Source organism: Triplophysa rosa, linkage group LG9 (genome assembly GCF_024868665.1).
Source record: "Triplophysa rosa linkage group LG9, Trosa_1v2, whole genome shotgun sequence".
Lineage (NCBI taxonomy): Eukaryota > Metazoa > Chordata > Actinopteri > Cypriniformes > Nemacheilidae > Triplophysa > Triplophysa rosa.
The window spans coordinates 7,280,137-7,304,042 of NC_079898.1; the positions used below are offsets into that span (position 1 = coordinate 7,280,137).

Genomic DNA, 23,906 nt, shown 5'->3' on the forward strand with positions numbered 1-23,906 from the left:
TACATTTACAGTAATAAGCAAAAGTATTGGATTTTTGTTTTGGCAACTCAAAATGTAGTTGTGACTGATTGCATCTGATTTTTTCGACTGACTCAGTTAAGTTTTTAAATTGAAGGAAAAGTAAACATTTGCAGTTGTGCCAATTGAAAGGTTTAGATAACCAGTCACAAAGATATTGAGTTTTTGGAAAATGTGGAGACCTGAATTGTTTTACAGTGTATGTATGGTATAATGACCACATATATTATGTCTAGTCTCATATATTATTCCTAGTCTCTTTATTACCAGAAAACACAAGAAATATCATTGTAAAGAAATTCTGTCCTCTCAACTTTTTGTGACTTGGTGCATACACATTTTCAATTGAGGTTAAGTTTTGTACATTATGCAAAATATGAATTTATGATATAAACTGAAGTCCACTGATGCTAGAGATCACCAGAAAATCTTGAGTCAAGATTTTTTTACAGTGTTGTGCAGTATTAAAAACAGGAAAACATCAGAAAGAAACTGCTTCTATAGGCTAAAATGAAAAGTATGTTGTGTGAATGTGATCTTACCTTACACTTGAGCAATAACCTGGCTCTCTTAAACCTAAATGCAATGAAAGCCTCATTTTTAATTCAAATCTAATGACTTCAGGACAGTCTCCCCAAAAGAAATCAAGATGTGTTTAGTGCCAATGGAGATCACACTACATCGTAACTTTCAAATGTAGTATTTTCTCTTTGTATCTTAATAAAGAGACTGAAAAAATACAGCCATGGCAAAATATTATGAGACCATTTCAAAACTATTTTTATATTTATATGTGTTTAGGTAAAATTATCATTTTTGTTTCATTCTGTGAACTACTAACAATATTTCACCTAAATTACAAAATTAAATCTCGTTTCTATTTGCATTTATTTGCAGAAAATGAAAACTGAAGAAACAAGTATGTAAAGAAAACAAGTTCATATTCACTTTAAGCAAGACAACAGTAATATTTGTAATATATGCTTTTAGAAAAAGTAAAAAAATAACTTTTTATGTGATAACCTTGATTTTTATCACATTTTTCATGTGTCGGTCTTTCACGTTGCTGTTGGATGACTTTGTCACTCCTGAAGTTTGATTTTGTTGAAATTCAACAGACACTGGACTGGAATGGACACAGTACACCTAGAAATGATGATTACATGAACATATGGTAATTAAAACAACAATGCCCAGTGGTGATCGACCTAAGACCTTTACCCAGTATTGAATTTTTATGATAAAAATCACAAAAAAAAACATTTTTACACAAAGTAATTATTTTACAACGCTCTCTTTCCATGCCCATTTATTTATTTAAACCATGTAAAAAGAGATAATGTATTTTTTTTAGGCTATACAGCATAATACTGTACATTAATAGGCTATAATATTGCATGACCGTAAATAATCCCTTACCTTGCTGTGTAAGGTTACCTAGGAATGTAACAAAGTGCATTATGCTAATATTGATGTGTAGTCACAGATATGCACCTGTGGTGGTCATTTTATGATGCTTTGAACAAAGCTCATCAAACCCGATATTATAGAAAACGCAACTATTGTATGGTGGACAATTATTATGAATTAATTCGAAAATGTATGGCTGTTAGAAAATAGAATGAAGCCCCATCTCTAAACTAAATCCATCACTTAGGTCGTACACATTCATATGAGCAACTTCATAAAGTAGTTACAGGAATTGCCATACAGTATATGTTTTGGGCTCACATAACATTTTACATTTGGAACTGTCTATTTTTAGACAGAAAGCCAGTTAGGTAACTAAAATATTACAATGCCTCATGTAATGTAATGTCTAGAAGGCTAAGCCTTGCAGTGCCAAAGTCATTGAAATCACTGAAAGTGCTCATCTGGCAATACCGATTATTGCAAAAACCAATAATGTCGTAGTCTATTCTGTTGAGACGCTATTGATGTTGTATCGATCGTCCCGGTCAAGGTCAGAAGGAAAGATGTGAAGCTGCTCTTATTCACTGATTGATCGTCTATTAGGGAAGAGCGTTAAATATCCCTCGCATTATGTACCTTTGAAGCTAATGATAATGCCAGCCGTGACTTATTAAGGCCAAGATGAAATAGAGCTCTACCAATTCTGAAAGTGCTTTCTTGGCACAGACCACGGCTGATTCATAGCACCATCTTCAGCCACAGACTCCACCAAGAACCTCAGATCAGCAAATAACCGCTACGATGAATGGCTGCCGGGTAATGATATGCAATATTAGCTTTTATGATAAAACACCCGGCTTTTTAATGAGAGGAAAGCATAATTATTTATCTAAAATATATCAAACTGCCAAGACCTCACCAACTCAGGAAACACAGACAAGGCATTTAATGTGGTTTATTACATACATATAAAATAAGATAGAAAAATACATTATAAACTCGTAACAATGGCTGTTAAAACAGACATGTCTTCTTAGAGGCAATACTTAGGCAGGGAACACACATGTTTGGGGCTGAAAGACTCATATGCACATGTATGATAGACGACATCACATGAAAAACGTCATTCTTAAAGGTGAAGTGTGTCATTTTTATTATTACGTAATTATAAATCCAATGTGTCTTTTAAAGTTCAAATACTTTTCCTTTTTAATTTCCAATGACAACATATTTGATTCGTAGGTTAATATGTCATACAGTGCTTGTGTCAAGGCCTCATCCAATAGCGTGAGTTTAGGGGCGGAGCTAGCTTTTCATCCAACCTACCTCATACAAGTTTTGGTTTTGGAAAAGCAGTTTAGGTTTGCTGAAATTACACACTTCACCTTCACAAATACTCAAATGTATAATTTGCAAAACCAGCACAAACCTATACTATACTCGTCATTGCTATCGCGAGTGAGACATCATGCTTGATCGATTACAAAATAATCTTTAGTATATTTTGGACATTTCTCATTCTCTTAGTAATCGAAGACCAAAAACTCTATCTGACGAAATCCAGACACATTGGACGTTGACATCAATACCTTCAGTCTTGATCATAATACTACTATGGCACTGCTGAATGGTGAAAACCAAAGACAGACACAACAGGAAGACATGTTTGAGATCACAGAGACTCCCCTCAAGACGTCACAGGTCATTCTGTTGCATAGTAAAGAAAGAGTTTCGAGGGGGAATACACATTACTGTGGAGCAGTCCGGCTCTGTCAGTACACACAGCTTTACCACAAAAACATTTCAGTGTGTTCCCATCACCACCCGTGTTGTGACATATTTCCACACTAATATTACAAAGCACACGATTCGGCAGAAAATGCATTTCTCAAACATGGCAAGTGAGATATCCACAATTGTGAATGGTCAAGATTAAAGGCAATAAATAAGTGTCGACTCCCCGAGTCAGTCAATAACCGTGTGGTATAAAAGGCCTTGAATTAGGATGAAAATTTGATTCGTTGCAGTTGAAACAGGAAGGCAGGTACAGGCTGGTGGTTTACCGCGGTAAAGCTGTGTGTACTGATCTGCCGTTCTGCTCATTCGCCGCTTGGGATGACATTCAGATCGAACACGAACCATGAGAAATCACAAGGCACTTTCATGATATTTCCCTAGTAACCCCATCTGCACGATGAGAGGTTTGTTTTGGTCATCCACGTCTACATCCAATTACAGAAAACTGGATTGTTTTCACTTCGTAAAGGGTTCAGTATTATTGTTGTTTTTTCTCGGATAGTATAAAAACGTAACTTGTACAAAAATACGTTCTCTGCTGGGTATTAAAACGTTTTCTGTACATGTCTTTTTTACTCTGAACATTTATCTACAGATTTCATACATTTGTACAGCAGATAGGCAAGCATGGCTTATACATCCTCGAGGAGGCTCGGTCGCTGAAGTGTTGGATTGTTCCGGAAGGGAAATGCCTTACACTGATGCAGAAAATACATTTTCTTACAAATTGGATTGAGTCGTCGCTGCCTCACGCCCCTGACCTGTGATCGATTCTCAGATGTCCTGTTGTGATACTCAACGGCAGAGACATTGAGCTGCAGACGTTCGGCGGCTCACAGGATTTCCATGATGCGAGGTGCATGCACCCTCCACACCATCATGCAATACATTCATTGACGGACTCATTACCGTAACTTGAGCGACTGGAGGGCAGTTGGCGTCCGTTTCCTCACCGGTTTCGTGTTGGGGATCGCTGAAGGTCTGGCTTTCATTTAGAGAGTGTTGGGCAAATTATTATTGCTTATTGCTTACAAAGAGTGCAGATCTACAGTCGCAGGACCATCCACCCCTCCGAGAAGTGAGTCCGGAGTGACGGGCGTCTGCCGCCCGCGTCCCACGCGAAAGCATATCCACCGCCTTTGACAAGTGAAGGCTCTTAGATACTCTTTTTGTCTTTCATGTATTCATTTTAAGAGCAGAGATGTGATCTGCAGGCAGGGAATGGGGAGGTCATCGTTGGGTGAAGAGGTCAGAAGGTCAGGGGTTAGTTGCCAGTGGTGGCTGAGTGGGTTAGAAAGACAAACGAACAGAAAAAGGAAACAGGGAAAGGAGGGAAACAAAACAATAGGGAGGAACAGAAAAAAGACAGAGAGGAGATTAGTTTCAGCTAGTGGAAGCAGGATGACAATATGAATAGAATTTATAAAGCTATCACAACCAGGCTCAGCACGATTTTCACATCGCTCACAATTTGAGGTTGCGCCAGACATGAAACTGTACGACGGCGAGAAAAAATACTTAACACAAGCGTGTGAACACTAATGCAAGCTTCATTTTAAGAGATTCCACACAAAAAAAACCCTGAAAAAACCCTGGAAATTTTCAGGCAGCTGGGGCTGTTTTCCACGTTATATAAATTTGCAGTCTTCTTCTGTAATTTTACGGTTTTGATCATATTTAAAAAAATAAACTGTTAAAAATCCTGTAAAAAAATATTCTGGCAGCTTTAAATAAACCGTAAAATAACAGTTTTCCCCGTTTTTTGTATATTTCAGACGTTTCTGTAATTTTAAGTTTTTTTGACCGCATTTAAAAATGACCAATCTGTAAAAAACGGCAAAATAGCGTAAAATTACAGTTTTTTACATTATACCTGGAAAATCTGTAAAAAAAACAGAAAAATCTGTAAAATTACTGTATAGCTATAGCTTGATTTCATACACATTGCGTTCAGAAACATGTTACTTTAATGTTTGTGTCTTTATTCTGTTAGTTAACTATAAAGGTGTAAAACACTTAAACTAAATTGCACAAAAAGTTTTTTTCAACTGTACTAATATTCTATAACTGTGCTATGATAGTTGTCACTACTAAACAGAAATCTACAATAGAAAATAAGGTTATGCTAATGCTATGCTATAGACCATTTTGCAAAATGTAAATGACACTGGTCCAGAAGCACCTCCTGTTTTTTATTGTTTGTTTGTTTCAGTAATAAATCTTGCATTTTTTTCTAACGTCTGTGGTGTCCGAAACTTGAAACAGGAAGTGCTCCTGGACCAGTGTTGTTTACATCTTGCAAACTGTTCTATAGCCCCCTCTTGTGGCAAATGTTGAAAACGCACCAAATTGCATTTGGCAGACGCTTTTATTCAAAGCGACTTACATTGCATTATCCTATACATTTTTGTTTCTAAGTATGTGTAATCCCCTGGGACCAAACCCACGACCCTGGCATTGTTATCGCCATGCTCTTACCACTGAGCCACAGGAAAGCTTAAATTGAGCTCACAAAGCTTGAAGATTTGCATTCACGTACTTGTGTAAAGTATTTTTTGTGCCTAAAAACAATTCTTGCTGTGGGTTGCCTGAATGCGAGAGCACTGGAAGAAACGTTGGTCTTCATTTTTGTAATACAGTAAAATCACGAGGTCAAAGCATGATTTTACATACAGTATGATGGACAGCCTATCCTGACGGGTCACATGTTAAAATGGAGAAAATCAAGAGAGAAAAGATTCTAAAGGAATACAGATGTGTCTAATGGTTAGTAGCAGTCAAGTGATCGGACCCAAGTCGCAGTCACACTAGAAATTCAAACTACAAATTCAGTCAGCGTTCACCAAACCTGAGCTTTAGTACAAAGTGAAAGCTATGCAGTCGTTCCCATTTGCTGGCTTACATGCATAAGTGAATGGAACCCAATAAAGTGTAAGTGTAATGTGACCGCACCATGAGAAAGAAAGCTGCTCATGAAATGACGGGACAGATCTGAGGACAATCAGTGAAGGTCATGCTGTTACCTGACTGCTATTAAACATTAGAGCCCTAAAAAGCTTCAAGCAACAAGCTGCTAGTTATGACGGAGATGAAAGATTCATGTCATCTTAAGAATTGAGGCTTGAAAAAATTTCGTCAGCATAATTCATGGCCAAAAGAATCGATGATGTTTTTTATTCAATAAAAATTTTTATTGCCTTTTTAAAATCTTTTTTTTCTATTTACAACAACATAAAAATCTTGGCTTTAACGATACAAAGCAAACACTACAAGGAATTTTCTAGCATAATAGCCATGGAAATTCAAGCTGTGGGATTCATAGCCATTACTCTCAGCATTGCACACTACACACAAACCACAGGACACATAATATAAAATGTTTTTGCATATAAACATTGAAAAAATCCTATCATTCATATATAAAGGCCTAACATATATCCAAAAATAGAGGAAATTCTCTAACGTGGTGCTAGAAAGCTGCTATGATGCATATTTTTCTTTCCTACAAATAGCCCTCTATAATAACCATTGCTATCTCTTCCAAAATACAAGTACATTTTGATAATTCATATACATTCCTGCTTTATATATTTTTCGATATATATTTTTTATATATATTTGAAAAGCCACAAGTAAATACTATTTTCTTTTCGACAACAAAAAAACTCAAAAAAGCTTACAGTAAAACATAAAAAAGTATCAAGTGGATTTTTGTTCTTTTTAAATGCATTCATACTCTGACACGGACACATCCGTCGAGCGGAGACGATATTACTCTCCGCTCAACGCTGGTCGACCGTAAGACTCAATAGATTCATTTCAGTTGAATGGTCTGAGGTTTGATGTGGATGTCTGCTGGGAGCAGAGGAGATGAATGTTTCTGACATATTCAGTGCAAAATAAAAGACTTGTGCCACGTAGAATCTCTTTATCAAATTAGGCAAATATCGACAGATGGAAACAACAACAATAATAAAGTAAACAGCTGAAATAAAAAAAAGTGATTCGTGTGGTCCAGTACAAATGCACAGAGTGAAAATCTGGAAGGTCTGTGCAAATGGATTCTCCAAAGTAGATTTTCTTCAAAGCAGTAGTTCCATTATATAAAACATGTACGAAACAAAATAAGATATGAAATACATAACATTGAAAAGGATGAAAGCAAAAAACTCAGTATGTGGTCTTCTTGATATCTGTGGTCTTTATGCCAGTTTAAGTGAGCCACATTTAAGATGGCACGAAACACCTCTATCGCATCTTTAACCATGCAAGCACACACACACATAGTGATAATACAACCTGCGCTAAATTAATTTAAAGAGGAGCATGAAATGTTTCCAAAAAAAAAAGATTTTTTTTAGTGATTATGGGAATGTTTCGATAAACAGTAATGTAATGCATGTGTACTGATATTAAGTCTCTGGTATGGTGCAGATATATAATCTGCAAAAGTAAAAATATTTTCAAATTCATTTTTAATATGAATTAATAATTTAATTCTTTATAATATTTCCGTTTTTATCCCTTTTCACACTTTAAGTACACCCAAAAGGAAAAGTCCTATACAGCAGTTCCGTCAGAGAAATTCTCTTTTCTTAAATTTTGATAGTTGTCAATGCTCCATCACTGTCGCGTCGAGAAATTCATGACAATATGTGCATCTATTCAAGTGGCTCCTGCATTTGTAAAAAGTCAATACATTAAGCCCATCTGCTGTTTGAGTAACTAGAAATGGGTTGAAAACATGAAGCGCTCCATTATTTATCATCAACATCATGTTGAAATCATAAGGTCATCCAAATAATGGAATAGAGTCAAGCCCTCCACCAGCGCAGGGAAACATCACACGTGTGTGTGTGTGTGTTGTGTGTGTGTGTGTGTGTGTGCATGGAGAGATTTCAGAGGCTATAAAACAAACACACCCTAAGCAGCTTATTAAATGCGTGTAAGGCTGAGTCTGCTAAATTCAGACCGTGGATGGCACATTATTCACATGCTCATACCGCAAACGTTGCACGACAGATCACCACCAACTGGTAATGAATAGAAGCACATGAACTAAACTAACCTCGTTCTGCGGTCACTACCCTTTGGTAAGGATGGACGCGCATTTCGTGCCTTCGAACTTTAGTTGTCACCGCACCTGCTTGGATTACAATGACATCACCAGAAAAACACAGATGAGGTCAAACCATCACAGTTTTCAAATCACACAGGTTTCAAAATATTGAGCGCTACGACCGTACAGGACAAAGTATTTAAATTAAGGCACAAATAATACTTTTGTTTCATATGCAACACGTTGTTCGTACAAAATTCAAACATGGTTTCATTTCGATTTTTGCGTAGCTTGGATACAGTATGACAGACGAGCGTGACGTGGCTTTACTAGTCACGGAATCTTGCATCGCAGCGACAGCGTCTTTAAATATAATACTGATAAACTCACTCTCCGAGCGATGGCACAGAGAGAACAAACATTTAGGCACGTCTGCTGTGGTACAAAAAAGGAGAATAAAAATGTACGGCAATGCATTAAGTGATTAGTAACGTTTTTTTTTTCCTTCGGAAAACCGAAGCATAGCAGTCAGGAGCACAGTCCAAGGGAAACGTGTTACAATACAGCCCAGTGTAAACATACAGGAGTGTGTTTGGCTGACTGCTAGATTCATGCTTCTGAACAAATTACGCTCGAAACCAACAAGGCAGCTGTGAACGAAAGCGCATGTGTGTTAACACTCGGATGGGATAAGGGGCACAGTGAGGATCCTGCGAAATGCATTTAGCCTTTCGTAGGCAAAGCCACGCCTAAAGAATAAAGGAAGGGGAAATTAGTGCCGGGATTGTTGGTCCTCGGGGAAACAACACACAACACCTGACTTCTAAATAATCCCTCCTCTCCCCCGCCTCATGTGACCCCCGCTGCCCCCTCACCATCCTCATGTTGCCCCTCCTGACGCCCCTCACTCTGATGCGGCCCGCTCGGACTGAGTGATGGGGCTCATCCAGAAAGGCTTGTGCAGCAGTTTTGGGGCTCAGTGCTTTGTTTCCCTCATCATTGTACACACACACAAAACTAAACACATCACATTGAAGATAAAACAAAGAAACCAAAACCAAACATGACTCGAGGAAACAGGAGTTAAAGAGGCTGGAAAGTCCAGCCAGTCCGAGGTGGGGGACACGGGGAGTGGGCGTGTCTACGGTCTGAGGGCGGGGCTTGTCAGGGGGGGGCGGGGAATGAGGAGGGCCACTTTAAAAGGGAGGCCGACCGGTCGGCTCTCCACGCTGGACTGTGATGGGAATGTGACAGGTCTGAAAGCCCAGGTAGAGGGGCAGCTCTTCGGCCTTTGAGGATGCTGTATAAGTCACACAAGAGAGAACACAGGGTGAAAATCACACCTCTTTTCCCAAATATTTTCTGCTCATGGGGTGTTCACACATACAGCGATTTTACTCTTGTGTATCGCCCAACATACACTTCACTGCTGTGAATCGCTGAAGGTGTGAACGCGCCTTTGCTGTCATCCCCTCTACCCCACAAACTGTAGGCTACAGCGTAACGCCGATGCAGTCTTATGAAGACGTGCCATGAGCCAGTTCGCTTTAGACTAGCTCAGTAAACTTGCTTATTGGACAGTAGCTAAACCCGACTTCATCTGCTCTAATTGGACACGCAGCTCTTGGCGTCGGGACAGGCTTTTTGTCGCTGCTCAACTTAACACCGTGCCTTTGGGAGAAGCCTGTGTTAAACTGGCAGAATGCTGTTGGTAACATGATATTCATAATCGGCTTTTCTCAAGTGCTTTAATGAAGCCATACAGCTTGTGTGGAGAGGAGAGGACAGAGAGAGAGAGCGCATTATTCACATGAAGCCAGTAGAGCCCTTAAAAGCCAAATCATTTATGCAAACGTTTCTTAAAAGGATTTTTTTTGTAATGATGCTAAATGGATTAAGAGAAAGCGCTTGATGGATTGTGTTTTTGCATTATTGCCTATTACTCTCATGTAAAGGCTGGTGACCCTGAGAGGGGAAAAGAGAGGATTTTAACTGGTGTTGGGCGGAAATTGGGCTAAAATAAAGCAGGCGGTATGACACACATCTTACATCATAAATAATTGTATATTTGGTAAAGGTAGGTTCTGATTGGCTAACACAGCTATGCTTACCTAACACCCCGGTGGTGTCGATTGGATACTCCAGAATAGAGGTGGCCGGGCCCAGCGTGTAGGGGTAATCGTAGGGCGTCGCGTAAATCAGGCCTGACTCCGGACCGGGCGGCACCAGGGTGGCGGCCCCTGGGTGGGTGGAGCCGTTGGGCATGACGGTCTGGATCTGGCGAATGAGGGGCATGAGGGTGTGCCCAGTGGGCGTGGGCGTACGCAAGGCTGTGGGCGGCAAGACGGGTGCAGGGCCGGTGATGATCCGGGGCGCCTGGGCGCTGGCTGCAAGAGAGAACGCGAGGGCAGCTGCAGTGAGCGGGAAAAATGTGAGGATGGGGGGAAGATCGAGACGGGTGGGACAAAAAAAAGACAACCATTAGTATCATGCACAGGAATACACTAGACATAAGCATGTCGGCGATGCTAAAGCTGCTCCTGATCATTAGTAAACAAGGCAAGGGAGGGGGGGGGTGTGTGCGGCGTATTTAAACAAACACCCTCAGTAACAATATCGCACAGCGGCAGGTTTACAGCGCTTCAGTGCTTTTTAGCAAAGTGAAGAGAATGTTGTCACAACATCCCTTAAATGAAGGAAACAGTGTTTCCTCAGATAGCTTTGCGTGTTCTCCATTAGTTTGCTTCATTAGCTGCTAATTCTGCATCAGAATACACAGCCGTTTGTCAGAGCGCAGAATCGGGGTTATAAGAGAGCAGTGGTGAGGATTACAGAAAGCTGTTGTCACAAAGGCCGCTCTGTTGTCGCTAGAGGAAGTGGTGGCTTACGTGATTTGATATTGGCATCTCTGTATGTGCCGTTCAGAATGGCTAGTTCCATTAGCTGCATCTTCTTCAGGCTGTCCTCTCCTTCCGCCTGGCCATATAAACAAACACAAAATAAACTAAAATAAGCAAATACATACAAGCACCAGTAGTATGGTAGTTACAAAACACATATAAACATACTACATGCTAATTGCAATGCAGCTATTTTGTGTATGTAGCTACATTTTTAATTTCTTGTTATAATCAATTCCTAAAAATAAATTCTGTCACATTATGAATGTTTTCTTCATTTTTAGCATTGGGAACTAATGCTGCCTTGCGGTCACCTCCGATTTGGGATATTTCCCACCTCGACCTGGAAACTGTTTTCTTTCAATGTTACTAAATACTTTTAATGTTACTAATGCTAAGGCAACTCGGATTACAGATATTATGTCATAAAATATCCGACCTCGTTCCTGTCAACCACGCGTCACATTCGCACGTTTACCACATGATGTCATTATGAGATGCCGAGAGAATGTAATGCTGCATCCCAATTCGCCTACTTATACTATACACTAAAAGTATGTATCGTTTTGTTATGGAAAAGTATATACATTTTAGTACGTAGCAAAACTGTATGCACACACTGGGACATACTAACGTGAAACGGCACTGTGATCCTTAAAGCCTCGGGCATACTTGACTTTCCGCATCCGTTAAGCCGTTAGCCGTTAAGTGTCCATGGATTCACACTTCGAATTTTCACCGGAAACAGTAGACCATCCGGGTAACTCAAATGTGAGAATACTCATTTCAGCATACTATGATTTGAGACATGCTAATTCTATTGCTGAATACTATTTAGGACGGATAGTATGTGGATTGGGATGCAGCATAAGAGAATTATAGGTTATTGTTATATATGGTAGCCATTCAAACGTAGGCATTTGTTCATAAACAGTTTCTGGAAACTTTAACACTCATGTTCAAACATAGTACGTGTTGTAAAAGCAGTAAAAATTTTGTTTACGGTTCACATAAGGTTGCGAAGAGCTATCTGCCATCTTGTTCATGACGTCAAATGACGTGTCTTGTTGAGGTCGGGTTGATCAATCTGCCCCGAGCCCAGAGGTCGGATAAGTAACTTCGTTTACTTCTGGGATTTAGGTCGCGAATACCTGAAATCCGAGTTGTCTGGAACGCAGCCTAAATCCAGACGTTATTTCCTGGATTGAGGTGGGAAATATTCTAAATCTGAGGTGTCTGGAAGGCAGCATTAGGGGCTCTGTCCACCGAGGCGTTTTTATGCAGCTGAAAACACCATATGAAATGAGCGTTCTGCACCTAGTTGAGCATTTTTCAGTGGGTGCCCGGTCGAACGCCGGCTGACCAGGTAAAAAACATCAGCTGCTGACGTTTTCAAAAAACAAGGTGATTCCGATAGAAACAATTGAAAAAACATGCCGTACGCAGGCAGAAACGCCTCGGTGGACACAGCCCCTTAGTCCCCAATGCTAAAAATAACAGTTGTATGCTACATTGTTGTCACATGACCTCATCATGTTTAATGCTTATGAACAAAAACAGATTTAAGGCAGCCTGCAACAGCCTACCATTTTATTGCCATCTCTGTTTGAAACATAAAATTGCAACTTACTTTACTTTTTGAATCTGTGTCTTTAAGTCATATGACCTTAAACTGACATTTTCCATGAAACTGTACCCAACAGCTCAAATTATAAATCACTCATGTAAACTCTAGGAATTGTAGGAATGTAACAATATTATCGATATTGTGTTATCGCAATAGCACAATTGCCTCAATATTATCGTGGTCACACGACTGTGTGAAAGCCTAACATGGAGAATGTTCGAAAAAATCATAGATGTTAACTTTGTCAAGGTCCATCTGGTGCAGTCATTTTATTTTATAAAAGGGATTTTTAGGACCCATCTCATACTATAACCTCTAAGCAACAGTTATGATTAGAGGATAAAGAAAAGAGGATGCTTTCCAAGTCATCATAAATACCGCACGGTGGACTCTATACCGAGGTATTAGCGCACAGTGAGATTTTGATATTGTTACATCCCTACTCCATTGTGAATCAGGGTAAGATCAGAAAACAATTCTGAACACTGATTTGTGTATTGACTTTGTACTGATCTTGATATTCGATATGTAGTATTTACTAAATAACAGATTATTTGTGTTTATTTTTAACAGGAAACGTTACAAATAGCATCTTTATTAATCCAATTATGTGTACTTAATCCAAACAATGTTTATTTCTATTTTTAATTCCTGTTTAAATAAAAAATTACGAACTGTGCCTGATATTATTTCTGACTCTTTTAGAAAAGGTAGCTAAATTCAAGCGCATTGCATGATGGGATACAATATAATGCAGTGTTGTCTGTTGTATACCACACAACCAAATGTGCTAGGTCACACAGGTAATATATGGCTAGAGAAAATGAGCATGCTGTGCACAATAAAGATTGTACAGTGTACGCACACAGATATACATTATACAGCAAAAACAGCATTCTGAACATCGCCACTACTCATTTGAATGGCCATGCGATCAGAGGTACCCAGCAATCCTCTGTTTATGCCGTGCGGAGATCTTCTACATTGAGGTGTATTTACAGCCCTGCAGAACAGCTCTTCTAAGGTCCCGGGTCCCTCGTGCCCTCCCGTCACCACTGAATCACACAGCCCGCTCCCTGTGTATCTAAATATCAATACTTTATTAAGTCAAGAGCCTGCTGATGAATAGACAGAGACACAGCCGTTATAAATCACTCTCTGTCTTTATTTAATCAGCCTAATGTGCTCTGTCCTTGCCAGAGAGGCCTCTGAGAGCGCCGGCCGACTGCTGAGCGCCGCACGTTCAACTTATGAGAACCTGAGAATGAGTCCAGAAAGTTTGGGCGAGAACTCTTTTTGGAGATGACCTATATAACAGAACTTTATGAAATATATACAGTATATGCTGCGTCTAACAGTGTTGTTGTTTTTGATGTAAGAACAGCGCACATGCTTTATTAGCGCTGACAGTTGACGGGGATGCTGCAAACTAGATTTCATTGTATTGAAGGCTTTGTGAAGGCAAAGTGAGGTTTGGTCTAACTGATATAAGGCGGTAGTTAAAAGCTGTGCTCAGAATGCCATCCCAGCATACAGCTGGTGTAGAATACCGCATACTATATGAAAAAGTGTTAGATACGCACAAACGTAATAGTAGTAGTATACTTGACAGTTAAAAAAAGACTTTTTTCTGATTCATTTACAATGTTTTCAGGCCTGCAGTATCACGTGTGTGCCAGTGAGAGGTGCTGTGATGTCATCAAAACATGCTGAGAAGGTTCGGGCTGGGATCTGATGCTTACTTTCTCTCTTAGGCAGTAATTTAAACATCAGTCCGTATCATTACCCACATACAACCTAGCACCACAGACAGAGCGAGTTTCCATTTAACTTGACATTTTTCACTCTGCAATGCTTCAGCCGGCCCTTTTCTGGTGTCAATATGGATGACATCATGATGTAACACAATGACAATCCCTGTTTCGTCTCTTCCTCTTTACTATCTCCCTTTCATCCATCTTTCCATCCTCATCTCTCTCTGTCTTCGGCAGTGTTGCCGCGGGCTCTTCCTGCTCACACCGTGCACAGAGCCCCACACTGACAACACGAAGTGTCTCTCTGCACCAGAGCTGCCGTGCTAATGTACGAGTATCCGCGCGGCCACCCGGCGCTCGAAGGGAACGCCGATGATCTCCATTTCAGTTTAATATAAAGGAGGCCCTGGGATGGCAAAGGTGCTAAATCAAATTCTCGCTTCAGCTAGCGGGTTGTGTATGATTTGCCTGTGTGTCTTTTCAAGCGGAGAGAGAACTGCTTAACATTGATGAACAAAACAGTTAAACACAACTGAAGATGTAGCAATATCATATTTTTGGTTAGCAAGCTCAGATCATTCAAGCTGTATTAGAGCATTTTAATGATTAAAACCGCATTAATTGTTTTCTAGAGGTACAAATCGGACTATTTATATACTTAAATTGCTTATTTACTTTAAATGAAACGTATGCATTTTACACATGCCTGGATGTCAGTGCTTCACATGCTGTAACTGCACGCTGGTAACCATTAAAACCCTTTTTTATTTCTTGTTACTGTTATTTATAAATAATCAATGCATTAACGTCTAGGCTACAAATGCAGTGTATAGTCACCTGTGTTTCTGACTACCCCAGAATATAAATGATGACCAAATGGACCCTGTTCACACCTGTTTTTAGTGAATTGGGCCTAAAGGCAAAACGAGAAATGATATGAGACACCAGCAGCAGCTCCCATTAGACCCACTGTGTGTGTGCGCGCTCCGGTCAGGGAATGTAAAATGCTTTTAAAGTCCGCTTGCATAAAGAGGAATCACTCTGGAGCTATTCAGACTGGGATCACAATGACCTTTACTACACAATGCCTGCCAGCATACAACTTTCCATCATTGCCCTGTCAGGGCTGCCTCTTCATCTCTCTCTCCCAAGCTCCGTTACAAAACCCAGTGAGCTTCTTTGCCATGTACAAATGAAAGTGCCTCACGAGATGAATCCTAAGAAATGATTCTTTATAGGTGACTGATTTGAACCGCTCTACAATGGCTCTGTTCAAAATGAAGCACTTAGTACACATGAAACAAACGAAGCACTTGATACTCGTACATATTTGTGAACGCCCCCTTTATGGCCTCTATGAGTCCTTATGGAGCATCCACAACTCAATAGCACAGCAGAACTCTTCAGTCTATTACCGTCTATGTGTCAGTACGTCATCAAAGTGTAAATTCAGAGGACAGTAAGGGCTGAGGGCAGCATTTGGGACAGGGCCGTGATAAATCTGTGTGCCACAGCATCACCTCAGCTCAGCTAAAGAACACAGTTAACTCAAACATGACATAAAATACTCCACATATTGTATAACAAGATTAAAATAATTACTGATACTTTTCCGTTTAAAAAAAAAAACATTACAATTTTAGGTAACAATGTTTTATTAAAAATTATTTTGAAAATACAATTTTTTGTTAGATTGTCTTTTACAATGTCATGTCACAGTGCATTATGAGATTGCATTGAAGGATGTCACCTCAGTGGCCAGTTAGAAGTATCTTTGAAGGTGGTTTATATTTTTCTTGCTATATCTCTTTGTATTTTTTCAGATTGATCAATTGTTATGTTCGAAAGTAGAGAAACACTGAGCACTATTGTCGCAGGGTCCTTAAACCTGTTATTTTCTTTTCCTCTTCTTTGTTACTACTGTTCTCTGCACTGTTGATGTTCATCTCTCTCTCCCTCTACCCTCTCCCTCTCTCTCTCTCTCTCTCTCTCTCTCTCTCGCTCTCAAAGCACTCAAGTGATTGCTTTCTCTGTAACAACACAAAATATGATCCAATTTTATACTTCTACGTGCTTTATTCTATTACACACTTTATCTTGTTAGCAGCAATTTCTCAAGGGCAAAGACATAAGCCGAACGTGTCAAACGCTGCTCGGACTGTCATTGGCCGAACAGGAGAGCTGAAAGAATGAGAGGGGCTTCAATTGGTCGAATGAGGACGGGAGGACCTGGCGAGTAAAAACCGGACGCTAGTGCTCCAAAAACCTGTCCCACTCGTGGAGTGCGCAGCTGTCCTCTTACAACACATAAGACACGACCCACTGGCTTCCAGCCACAGAGACTCCTCACCCTCTCGGCAGTCCTTCCTGTCCCTCCACGTCGCACCGGAACCCGCTGGTTTATCTCACCCCATCCCCGAGCGCCACGTGTCTTCCTCTGAGATTCTTTGCATAAGAATCAGGCCTTCAACTTCATGCAGAGATGCTGTTAATGAGCATGTACAACAGAACGCTGAGAACTATTACAAAGATGTGTCGATCGGGTTTAGCATAACTTGTTTAGGTTTATTACTAAATAAAAGAAGTACAGTACCTTACATGATCTTGGCTTATTAAAGGTGAAGTGGATGAATTCTGTGCCAAAATAATTAAATAATCTGTTTTAACGCTCTCGCCATCTGCTGTTGGTAAGACAAAGTCCCACCCCAAATTAACGCCACAGGAGCCGATGTTGCTGTGCAATGTTCAAGCAATGTTTGATGGCCCTTTAAAGTGAAAGTGGATACATAATCTTGACAGAAGAACATACAAAACACTTCACGTACAAAATACAATATTATGCATGTAAAACCAGTGGCGAGAAATAATTCCCATTAGTTTCAGGGTTTGTCCTGTTCAAAATGAAAATTCTGTCATCGTTTACTCATCCTCTTGTCATTTCAAACCTGCATGACTTTTTTCCACAGAACACAAAAGAAGATATTTTGAAGAATGTTGTTGACAGCCTCCCTTTCAATTGAATTGGTTTTGTGTCCATAGAAGAGAATTGAATTGGCTGTGCTTTTCTGTTACCAACATTTTTCCAAATATCTTCTTTTGTGTTCTTTTGTTCATTTTGAAGGTGAACTATCCCTTTTATACTGCCAGTCTTTCTGACACTCAACACAAGCTAAAAGTCAGCTGCAGCTGTACCTCCCCACAGAGACATACGGTAAGAACAACCAAAAACACATTTATTGTGAAAATATACATATTTTCTGTTGCTTTCACACGCTCACAGATACACACTTCTTATAGTCATTTGGGAGATAAAAACTGCTTTATGAGTGTAATTACAGCTTAATCCAATATTTATGTTGCCTACTTGCTGTAGCTCTTGTAATTGACTTTTAAGGTATGATGAGCACTTGTTAATTAAGAACAAAATTAACCGAGAACATCATATAGTGCCGTAGAGAGAAGAAACAGCATGTCCATCCACTAAAACAACTATAGTGATAACCCACAGGAACATTTTATTGCTCAGAGGTTGCTCTTTCATAGCTCAAGAGATTTAATGGGTTTCATTTACAGTATGTATCAACCTGTGTTGGGTGTAACTAGTTACTAAGTAATTAGTTACTGTAATGTAAATGCTTTTCCCTTGAAAAAGTAAAGTAAGGGATTACTCTAAATTTTCTGTAATTTAATTACAGTTACTTCTGATGTAATTAAACTAAATACTTTGTGTAATATATGTGTGTGCAATAGTGTAATTAACATCAAAATTCAAAGTCTAACTTTAAAATCTGTGCTTTAATGTATAATTCTCACATTTGTAATACTTTGGTCAGTTAATACTACTACTATGTAGTTTTATATTATTTATTTGAATGAATTAAAAGAGCCTTTTCATGCCTATCCTGGAATCACTTAACTAATCAAGGTTGATCAAGATTGATATAGGATATAGAAAGTAATTAGTAATAATTAATTAAATACTTTTTGGAGAGAGTAATTTGTACAGTAATATAATTACACTATTGAACATGTAATAAGTAACTAGTAATTCATTACTTTTTCAGAGTAACTTACCCAACACGGGTATTGACTTAGTCGCAAAGGTTTCTCTTAAAACGGCTTAGGAGAAATAAAAAAAGAAACAAATGAGAGAACTGTTCAAATACACGAGTGTGGAGGTGCAAAATGAATGTAGATTGTAGAGGTAAAACAATCTCAAAATTTGATGAGAAATACGTTGATATTGAGATCTTCAGTAATATTGACTTTTGATTGCCGACTTGACAAATCTAAGCTCAGTTTGTGAAATTGTTGACATCTCTTCTGAAACTCTCATAAATAACCTGAGATATTACACAGATCTCATCTGTGATTTTTCTACCTGAAAGTAATTTGATATATACTATGCTCTGAGTTAACGTACTCATGTACTATGGTATTTACATGGTATTCCAAGCTATTTCAAAGAAAAATTTGGTACTGTATTACCATGGTGTCATGTCCCATTTCCATGTTACTTAAAAATATCCCACGGTACTTCACCATATGCACATCCCAGGGTATTTACATAACACTCCAAGCTATTTAAGGAACACCACGGCCAAAGTTTTTTTTTGACAGTTTCATAATTGTCAGAGCTCGAAATCTGCCTGTGAATACAGTACATGAGTTTAAGTTAAAAGTTTTCAGGTTCCACTAAAACCGCAGGGTAAATTTAGCCACAGAAATGAGCACAAAGATCATGGACGCTATTCTTTGTCTGAACACACGCACAGGTTAAAATTAGACCGCAGGTTATTTCAGTGAAAGGCAGGGAAGTAGCCTTTCCTGGATGTGAGGGAAAACACTCAGGGTCACAGACCGGTAAAAAAGAGACACACAGAGAGTGTATGTATCGCTCATGCCTTTACATCTAGAGAAGCAGTATGTAAACATGCATTAAATTTAGCTGCAAACCTGTGGGAGAGTTCTTACTTCCCCACACATGAGCTTTCATGTTAATTGGCTTTGAGAAGGAAAGTACTGCAAGTGTCCCTGGTGCCAAAACGTATGCGTGTCTGTGCGCATACAAATGCTGCTTGTGTCAAATAAAATCCTCATCTCTTATGCGGACCATAAACAACAATAACACAAAGTAAAATGGATGTATTAGATGTACCCATGATGAACCCATGACCTTGGCGTTGCTAGCGCCATGCTGTAACCACTGAGCTACAGGAAAGTTTAGAAATTTAGTGCTGTTCAACGATTAATCGCGAATAAAAGTTTGTGTTTACATATATGTCTGTGCACTGTGCATATTAATATGTACACAAATGTATATTTAGGAAATGTTTGCAAATATATTATTTATATATCATTTAAATGATATATAAACATTTATTATTTTTCGTAAATATATACGTACGTGTATGTGTTTAAATACAAAATTAGGTAACACTTTACAATAAGGTGCTATTAGTTAACATTAGTAAATGCATTAGCTAACATTATCTAACAATGAACAATTTCGTTTTTCAGCATTTATTAATCCTTGTTAATGTTAGTTCATGTCAATACAGTTATTCATGTTAGTTCATGGTGCATTAACTAATGTTAACAGTGACAACGTTTGATTTTAATAATGTATTTATAAATGCTGAAATTAACATGTAGTAATATTAATAAATGCTGTAGAAGTATTGTTCGTTGTTAGTTCATGTTAGCTAATGCATTAAATAATTGTTAACAAATAGCACCTTATTGTAAAGTGTTACCCAAAATTAATATGCACAGTGCACAGACATATAGGCTATTATGTAAACACAAACATTTATTCGGGATGCGATTAATCGCTAAACAGCCCTTCAAATTACAAGAAGGACAATTTGAAGATGAACTTACAATCAAAGATTTTCTTTGCTCTTTGTAAATAAATACAATTTGTATTATTACGCTAGCAAAGAAGTATTACAGTAACTAAACCAGCCTGTGTACTTTCAGGCTGGTTTAGGGGCATGCAGAGAGTGCAAAATGTTCAAGAGAGACACAATTCTTAAAATAATGATCAGTATTATTAGTATAGTTCACTTCTGTATAAGTTTAGAATATGGCTTCTTGTTATCAGACAACAGCAAGCCATTTATTGCCTGTACCTGGCGGTTTAACAGCAAGACACGGTTAGGTAGGGGAGCACGCACTCGTACAAATGTACACAGAGACATGAAGTTTCCAGAAGCGGAGGGTAAAGCGGGCTGTGGCAGTGATGTGCTGTCAGAACGCAGGCATCCTCCTCATTGGAATTAAAGAGGTGCAATTAGGAGGAGGAAGTCTCGTACATCAAACTGCCTTTAAACTGTGGAGACGCCAAACCGAGAGAGAGAGAGCGCTCCCCAAAACTCACTGTATCATTGTGAAACTCACACACTTTCATTGCTTTACAAAAACACACATTCTTCCAAAGTAACCCTGCAACAGAACAATACAACCTCTCTTATCTCCATTCAAATAAAACAGGAGCTTTGATCTATCACATGCACAAAAACGAGGGACTGCAACAGAAAGGCTGGTCACAGAGTGAAAAGCATGATGGGGGAATTAAAAAAAGCCAAGAGAGTGAGGCAGCGAGTGAAAGTGCTCCTCAACATCACACAGAATATTCTCATCCACCAGCAAAGCGTCTCCCACAGAGCCTTCCCGTCTGTCCCACACTGTCTCAAAAACAGATTTGAGTAATTTTGCCTTTTAAAAATGCATGTGTTCGTGTATTATTTATCTGAAGGCTGCATGTGGATTCTAAACATCGAGAAGGACTATCTTCCCGTCTGAATGAGCACTGCTGAGGATGATCTGCTACGCTACTGGCGTAATGAAACAAACGGAAATGTTTGATCAGGGATGACGTACAACAAAGAAAAATCACAAATTACTTCTTTTAAATATCTCACTTGGTTCTTCTAGACAGCAATGACATTTCATGGAGAGCAAAACTTCTGCTTAGACACTGAGTTCTCAACAGTGTTGTGTTCTTTCTCAGACTAGTGTCACGAGGCAGAAACACACAGATTCAGTTGCGGGGTGAAACAAGGGTTTTATTAAAGTCAAACCAAAAAAAGCTCTGCACTGGAAAAGTCCACACAACCGGAATCAGCCGAGGACCCAACTGTCTAAGCTGGCTACGAGGCCAACTGGGAAAACCCAGCAAACGGCAGCGCCAGCAGAGGTGCGGTGAGACGGCAGCAGAACGTCGGTAGACACAGCCGGTACCGTAATCCAGGATCCGTTCTAGCCGGCGTGGTCGACTGAGCGTGGGACTGAAGGCGGGGAACAATCCTTGAAGAGCTTGGGGTGATGAGGCCTTAACACTGGAAAGGGCAAGAGGGAAGAGGTAATCCAACCTCCAACAGACGCATTCACACGACAAGACAGAATACCAGAATCAACGGAACAAGACAAGACTAAACTGGAAGTTAGTTATCTGAGCGCAAGGTACGGGTTTGACAAGAGTCAACGATCGCACAATGGGAGTGAGGAGTGGTAGAGAATACATAGGGAAAAAACTAATGGACACCAGGTGAAAACACTGAGGGTAATGAGGGACTGATGATTAGCGGCTGGCGAGGCATACACACACATTCACCCAATAATGACAGAACAGACGAGTGCTACCCACGGATCCCGACAGTACCCCCCCCACGAACGCCCCCAGGCGGTCTAGGAAGGGGATTACCTCGTCTACGATGGAGATCCACGATCAGCGATGGGTCCAGAATATCCCGAGATGGCACCCAGCTCCTTTCCTCTGCGCCATAGCCCTCCCAGTCCACTAGATATTGAAACCCCCTACCCCGCCGACGCATGTCAAGGAGTCTCCGAACAGAGTAGGAAGGAGAACCATCCACGAGGCGTGGTGGGGGAGGGGGTGGTCGGCTGCAGGCAGGATTGAGGGGAGAAGAGAACACAGGTTTAACCCGGGAGACATGAAAAACCGGGTGAACCCGACCGAGGGAGGGAGGGAGGAAGTCTGAGCCTGATGGCCACCGGATTAACCACCTTAGTGATGCGAAAGGGCCCTATGAACCTGGGTGCCAGCTTGCGAGAAGGTGCCCGGAGAGGCAGGTCCTTAGTAGCGAGCCAAACTCTTTGTCCACACACATTGGTAGGAGGAGAGGACCGGTGGCGGTCGGCAGCCGCCTTGGTACGTCTTGAGGTTCGAGCCAAAACCTCTCTGGCTCTCCGCCAGGTGCGTCGGCAGCGCTGGATGAAAGCCAGAGCGGACGGTACCGCCGCGTCGGGTTCCTGTGAGGGGAAGAGAGGAGGGTTATAACCAAGAGAACACTCGAAAGGGGACAAACCTGAGGCAGCCGATGGAAGGGAGTTGTGGGCGTATTCCACCCATGAGAGCTGTTGGCTCCAGGAACTCGGATTGGACGATGTCAGACAGCGGAGCATTCTTCCGAGATCCTGGTTGGCCCGCTCGCACTGCCCATTGGTCTGAGGGTGGAACGCGGAAGACAGACTCGCTGAGGCCCCGATCTGTCTACAAAATTCTTTCCAAAAACGGGAGGTGAACTGCGGACCCCTATCAGAGACCAAGTCGACCGGCAAGCCGTGGAGCCGGAAAACGTGGTCAATGAGCAGTTGCGCGGTCTCCCGTGAGGAGGGGAGCTTAGGTAGGGGAATGAAATGAACTGCCTTAGAGAAGCGATCCACCACTGTGAGGACCACAGTGTTACCGCCAGAGGAGGGGAGCCCAGTAGCAAAATCAAGGGCAATATGTGACCAGGGGCGGGAGGGGATAGGGAGAGGGCGAAGCAGACCAGCGGCAGGGCGGTTACTGGGTTTGGATTGAGCGCATGTTGGGCATGCCAACATTAACTGTCTGACATCGTTGGACCATGACGGCCACCAGAAGCGTTGACGGACCGAAGCCGATGTTCCCCGAGTCCCTGGATGGCAAACCAGTCTGGATGAGTGACCCCACTGAAGAACCTCAGATCGCAGCGCAGCAGGTACAAACAGTCTGCCCGCTGGGCACTCGGTTGGTACTTGCACCCCTCGGCCGGCCTCCTTTACCCGCTGTTCGATTCCCCAGGAGATAGCCCCGATCACCACTCCCCTGGGGAGGATGGTGTCGGTGGAAAATCTATCCCCTGGAGTCGCGAACAAGCGGGAAAGGGCGTCGGGTTTGGTGTTTTTAGACCCGGGCCGAAACGAGAGGGTGAAGTTAAAGCGACCAAAGAAGAGTGCCCAGCGGGCCTGACGTGAGCTCAACCTCCTGGCCGAACGGATATACTCCAAGTTCTTATGGTCCGTCCAGACCAGGAAGGGCTGCGCCGCTCCCTCCAACCAGTGACGCC

At 40.8% G+C, this 23,906-nt stretch overlaps 1 protein-coding gene across 4 annotated transcripts in view; it reads right to left on the minus strand.

Moving 5' to 3' along the window:
* Window positions 1–2,343: 2,343 nt before the first annotated feature.
* Window positions 2,344–23,906, minus strand: part of LOC130559540 (KH domain-containing RNA-binding protein QKI) — an 81,482-nt gene continuing 59,919 nt past the window's right edge. Inside the window, exons 5-8 of one of the 4 annotated variants that reach the window (XR_008963589.1) lie at window positions 11,176–11,263; window positions 10,399–10,698; window positions 8,297–9,587; window positions 2,344–4,509 (exon numbers count right to left, since the gene is read on the minus strand). Coding sequence is in view for 3 of the 4 variants with exons in the window: in XM_057342681.1 (XP_057198664.1) it covers window positions 9,484–9,587; window positions 10,399–10,698; window positions 11,176–11,263 (492 nt within the window). In the remaining variant the exon portion in view is untranslated. Of the gene's footprint in view, window positions 4,510–7,142; window positions 9,588–10,398; window positions 10,699–11,175; window positions 11,264–23,906 lie in introns of those variants that run through there. The other 3 variants (XM_057342683.1, XM_057342682.1, XM_057342681.1) reach the window with 3 other exon arrangements.